General features: G+C 38.0%; 1 protein-coding gene across 1 annotated transcript in view; it reads left to right on the forward strand.

The window, feature by feature from the left end:
• STEAP4 (STEAP4 metalloreductase) overlaps positions 1-5,795 on the forward strand; it is a 31,924-nt gene extending 26,129 nt beyond the window's left edge. Inside the window, exon 5 of the mRNA XM_007982261.3 lies at positions 526-5,795. Within this exon, the coding sequence (XP_007980452.1) occupies positions 526-756 (231 nt within the window). The 3' untranslated portion in view covers positions 757-5,795. The remainder of the gene's footprint in view (positions 1-525) is intronic.
• The last annotated feature ends 356 nt before the right edge of the window (positions 5,796-6,151 follow it).

The following is a 6,151-nucleotide window of genomic DNA, read 5'->3' on the forward strand; positions in this document are numbered from 1 at the left end:
CATTAACACTTTTGTTCAAGGTATTAAGATCGAAATAAACAATAAGCTTTAAAATGTAGGCTGAAACAAGTAAGATTGCCTATTGCTCTTTGTTGTGATAGAAATGAGCTAGGATCTGGTTTTATTCAGTAACATATACTAAGATGGTGCTTCTTGAGGTCATACTGTGTCATATTCATTTCTGACCTCTAGAAAAGATGATAAATAAAAGAGTTTCACCTTTGGGAACCAAGGCAAGCTAATTATTTACTCTAACTTGGAAGAGTTTACTCTTGGGAAACTTTTCCATCCAGCTAGGTTAAGGTGAAGCTACTATGTCATTTTTAAGCAATGATCTTGTTTTAAATGAAGTATTTACCATCCTGAAGAAGGGTTAGTGCTTTTTTTCAGTACTTAACAAAGTGTCCTAAACATTATAGGTCTCAAATGTTTGTGATTGTTGACAAATATCCATCACTGGCTTAGAGTGTTTTACTTTAAGATGTAAATAATGTTAACTTACATATTTTTGTTTCTTGTTTATAGTCCAAACTGGGTTATTTGACCCTGATCTTGTGTACAGCCCATACCCTGGTGTATGGTGGGAAGAGATTCCTCAGCCCTTCAAATCTCAAATGGTATCTTCCTGCAGCCTACGTGTTAGGGCTCATCATTCCTTGTACCGTGCTGGTGATCAAGTTTGTCCTAATCATGCCATGTGTAGACAACACCCTTACACGGATCCGCCAGGGCTGGGAAAGGAACTCAAAACACTAGAAATCAGCATTGAATGGAAAATCAAATATTTAAAACAAAGTTCAATTTACATGGAGTTCTGAACTATAGTGTTGAATGTTTAAAGAAGAATGATGGGTATAGTTAGGAAAGCTTTTTTCTTACACCGTGACTGAAGGAAACATTGCCTGTGTTTGAGAAATTGACATACTGGAAGAGAACACCATTTTATCTCAGGTTAGTGAAGAATCAGTGCAGATCCCTGCCTCTTATTTTCCCGGAGGCCATGGGGCTGAGATTGAAATTAGCTTTGTGGTTTTACACTAAAGAGTTTCCTTACTATGGGCAACATGTATGACCTAATATCTTGCAAAATCCAGTAGAAGTATGTGCAACTTCCTTCTCTGGCTCAAGGGCTGAGTTAAGTGAAAAGAAAAACAGCACAATGGTGACCACTGATAAAGGCTTTATTAGGTATATCTGAAGAAGTGGGTCACATGAAATGTGAAAAGGGAATGACTTTTTTTGTTGTTTTTTTGGAAGTAAAGGCAAACATAAATATTACCATGATGAATTCTAGTGAAATGACACCTTGACTTTGCTTTTCCTCAATACAGATATTTACTGAGGGGAACTATTTTTATAACACAAGAAAAATTTACAATTGATTAAAAGTAACCACGTCTTGGATACATGCAGATCTATAGAGTTGGCATGTAATTCTTCCTCTACAAAGAATAGGTATAGGAAAGATTGAATAAAAATGGAGGGCTATCCACTTGGATTTCACTTGCATTGTGCATAAGCAAGAAGGGTTGATAAAAGTTCTGGATGTTCAAATAAACCAGAATTTTAGACAGCAAGCTAAATAAACATTGTAAAGTTGCACTATATTAAGTTTAGTATTATTTAGATATTATAATATGCTTTGTAAATTTTATATTCCAAATATTGTTCAATATTTGTCATCTATTAATTTCTAGTATAAATAAGTAGCTTCTATATCTGTCTTAGTCTATTATAATTGTAAGCAGTAAAATTAAATAAATAATCTGCAGGTATAAATTTGAACAATGCATAGATGATCGAAAATTACGGAAAGTCATAGGGCAGAGAGGTGTGAAGATTCGTCATTATGTGAAATTTGGATCTTTCTCAAATCCTTGCTGAAATTTAGGATGGTTCTCACTGTTTTTCTGTGCTGATAGTACCCTTTCCAAGGTGACCTGCAGGGGGATTAACTTTCCTAGCTCAAGCATGGAGCTAAAAGGAGTCTTATGCATGATCTTCCCACGTACCAAAATAACCAATAGGCACTGAGTTTGGCATTTTTCTGCCTGCTCTACTAAGACCTTTTTTTTTTTTTTTACTTTCATTATAACATATTATACATGACATTATACAAAAATGATTAAAATATATTAAAACAACATCAACAATCCAGGATATTTTTCTATAAAACTTTTTGAAAATAATTCTGTCTACCTTATATATTCAATTTTACATCCTTTTTTAAAGGCTTTGTTTTTCTAGAGGCTTTGTTTTCCTTTTTTTATTATTTTTTATTTTTTTGAGACAGTCTTGCTCTGTTGCTCAGGCTGGAGTGCAATGGCACAATCTCAGCTCACTGCAACCTCCTTCTCCCAGGTTCAAGCGATTCTTGTGCCTCAGCCTCCCGAGTAGCTGGGACTACAGGCATATGCCACTATGCCTAGCTAATTTTTGTACTTTTAGTACAGACAGGGTTTCACCACATTGGTCAGGCTGGTCTTGAACTGCTGGCCTCAAGTGATCTGCCTGCTTCTGCCTCACAAAGCACTGGGATTACAGGCATTAGTCTGGCCTTATGTGATATATTTTCTTAATGGCTGCATAATATCACATCAAATAGGCATTTTTCAAACCTCTTTCCTTATTAAACATGTAGACTATATCCATTTTTTTACTAAAACAAATAACATTTCAGGTATCTTTGCACTAATAATGTTTTCCATATTTTTAATTATTTCCTCAGAATACCTGCCAAGGATTGGGAGTATAGAATTAAACAACTTTTACTAGCACTTGCTATATATTGCCAAGTCATTTCTAAAGTGACCTTATCAATTTCATTACCATTGGATGAGGCTGTTGCTTTCATCACACTATTGTAGATAACCTTTTTTATTTCAATTTGTGTTTATTTATAACTAGTTGCAAAGGTACACAGAACACATGCTCCTTCAACTTACCTTTGATAAACCCAAGCAAGAATACAAAAAGCTGGAAGACATTGAGTAGAGTCATGTTATATGGTGCTGAACCTACAGTATCAGTGGAAAAGACAGGGAAAATGTCACTACTTATCTATGTTATGCAAAACAGTCAGGTGTGCTGGGGCTGGATACTGCTCTTTGACTTGAGCATTGGTTAATTAAAGTTTAAGTATCATTCAGGTTGGTCTAGAGAAGACTTTGGAGTTAACCATGCTCTTTTTTGTTAAAGAAAGGAGTAATGTGTTTATCCTGGCTCACAGTCCATCACCGAAAATAGAAAATGCCATTCATAGGTAAAATGCTGACCTATAGAAAAAAATGAACTCTACTTTTTTAGCCTAGTAAAAATGCTCTACCTGAGTACTTAAAAGCAATCCATGAAGCCTGAAGCTAAAGAGCACTCTGGTGGTTTTGGCATAACAGCTGCATTGCCAAATCTGACCTTTGGCCCCAACCACAAGAGCTCCAAGCCCCACCAGCTGACCAAAGAAAGCCCAAGTTCTCCTTCTGTCCTTCCCACAACCTCCCTCCTCCCAAAACCATGAAATTAATTTGACCATATTAACACAGCTGACTCCTCCAGTTTACTTAAGGTAGAAAAAATGAGTTTACAACAGATGAAAATAGGTGCTTTGGGTGAACAGTATTCCTTTTAACAGATCCAAACTATTTTACATTAAAACAAAAGTTAAACTAAACTTCTTTACTGCTGATATGTTTCCAATATTCTAGAAAAAATTTTATACTTTCATATTATTTTTGTGCACTTTCCCCATGTTAAGGGATGATGACTTTTGTAAATGTGTATTCACTAAATGTTACTTTAAAAGTATTTTCTAGTTTTGTTTAATTCTGGTTTTAACTCATCAGCATTCCAAAGAAAGTTACTAAAAGGTTTTGAATCACAGTAGTTCCAGCATCTAGGACTAAAAATACTTCCCTTCAGGGATAAGGAAAAGAGAAGGCAGTGCATGGGTTTGAAAGTGCATTAACAGATTTGCAGCTTCTTGCAATGTAAGCTTGAGCTCAGCGGGGTGGCACAGTCCAGTATCTTGCGTGTGCTTCAGTATTACCCTTAGAGAGGGGAGAGCATCAGATGGCTAAATGGGGAGGACTGCACCATCCCACGCTGGACTTTTGTGAGAATTAGGAGGTAAAAAAGGCTTTCCTTCTCCAGGCAGACGCCACAGGAGTAAGGCTAATGGCTCGACAAGCAGACTTCAGGTTGGATTCAGACTGCGTGACTGGGCATTAAATGCCTTGCACAACTGGACTGCTGCAGCCCTGATGGGTGTTATCCTGCTTTCAAAAATATAAAACTTATAAATAAAGAGAAGACTGACAACCTGGAGGAAGCTAGAAGCAAATGGAAAGTCCCTACTGAAAAAGCCATTTCAATTAGAAATTCATTCAGGAGCTCTTCATGCATCTATTGTTCAGGGATCACAAAAGAGCCATGATAATGATAAATATATATTGTGCATTTCACCTCTGAGAGCGTAAAAGCTTCTGGAGCTCCTTTCCAAAATTAAAGTATAATGGCAGTCAAGGTACTACACACAGTAGTTGCAATTTTCATTCTCCATCATCACAACCACAACCATCATCTTCACTACCACTTGTCCAACACACACACACACACACACACACACACACACACCCTACCACCCACAGGTAGCCTTACAGGATCCTACTTCAATTTTCTATAATGAATTAGGTTTCATTCTAGAAAAATATTTCACTCTTCTCAAGGTTTGTTCAGTAGAATCTGGGAAAAGAGTGTAAGTTATTCTTCAATGTATCAGAGGCATTTGAACCAGGGTGACTCCATCTTCAATAGAGGTTGAGTAAAATAAGGCTGAGACTGGCCAGGCACAGTGACTCACACCTGTAATCCCAGCACTTTGGGAGGCCGAGGCAGGTGGATCACCTGAGGTCAGGAGTTTGAGACCAGCCTGGCCAACATGGTGAAACCCTGTCTCTACTAAAAATACAAAAAATTAGCCAGTGTGGTGGCACATGCCTGTGATCCCAGCTACTCCAGAGGCTGAGGCAGGAGAAGCTCTCGAATCCAGGAAGCAGAGGTTGCAATGAACCGAGATCGCACCATCGTACTCCAGCTTGGGTGACAAGAGTGAAACTCCATCTCAAAAAATAAGTAAATAAATAAATAAATAAAGACTGAGACCTACTGGGCTACATTCCCAGGACAGCAGGTGTTCGCAGTCACAGGATGAGATAGGAGTTAGCACAAGGTACAGGTCACAAAGACCTTGCTGATAAAACAGGATGCAGTATAGAAGCCATTCAAAACCTACTAAAACCAAGATGGCAATGAAAGCGATCTCTGGTCGTCTCAGCTGATCATTATATGCTAATTATAATGTATTAGGAGCCTAAAAGACACTCCCACTAGCACCATGACAGTTTACAAATTCCATGGCCACGTCCAGAAGTTACCCTATATGTTCTAAAAGCAGGAGGAGCCCTCAGTTCTGGGAATCGTCAGACCCTTTCCTGAACATCTCATGAATAAGCCATCCCTTGTTTATCATATAATCAATAAATAACTATAACTATACTCAGTCAGGCAGCCCTATGAGGTAGCCATATTATTCCTTTACAGTGTTAATAAACTTGCTTTCATTTTATGGATTCACCTCAAATTCTTTCTTGTGCAAGATCCAAGAACTCTCTCTTGGGATCTGGATTGGACCCCCTTTCTGGTAACATATGCATTACCTCTCCTCAAGCTCAAGACAAAGTCCTAAAGTTTCAGATAAGACCCATATGAGGGAGGTGAAGGATGAAGGAATTGAGAGCAAAGGGACTGAGAAAAGGGGAATGTGGAAGAGCAAGACAGTGCTCTTGCCATTACCCAGCAAAAGCCAAAAGGATCCAGTGCTACTTGCTTTCTGCTGTAAGGGAATTTTGGAAGGCTTTTAATGATATTTATTGCATAATGCTGTGAGCAGAACCTAAGCTAACGATTTCACATGCCTTACCTTATTTAATCCTCATAACAATTCTCTAAGGTTCTCTTCTTATCCTCAGAAGAGGAAACTGAGATTTGAAATCTCAGTACCTTGACTAAGTTCACACAACTAATAAGAAGCAGAGCTGGGATCTAGGCAGTCTGACTCCAGGGCCATCTCCTTTTAACACAACAATATAATGGGGGA

This window comes from Chlorocebus sabaeus, chromosome 21, assembly GCF_047675955.1.
Source record: "Chlorocebus sabaeus isolate Y175 chromosome 21, mChlSab1.0.hap1, whole genome shotgun sequence".
NCBI lineage: Eukaryota > Metazoa > Chordata > Mammalia > Primates > Cercopithecidae > Chlorocebus > Chlorocebus sabaeus.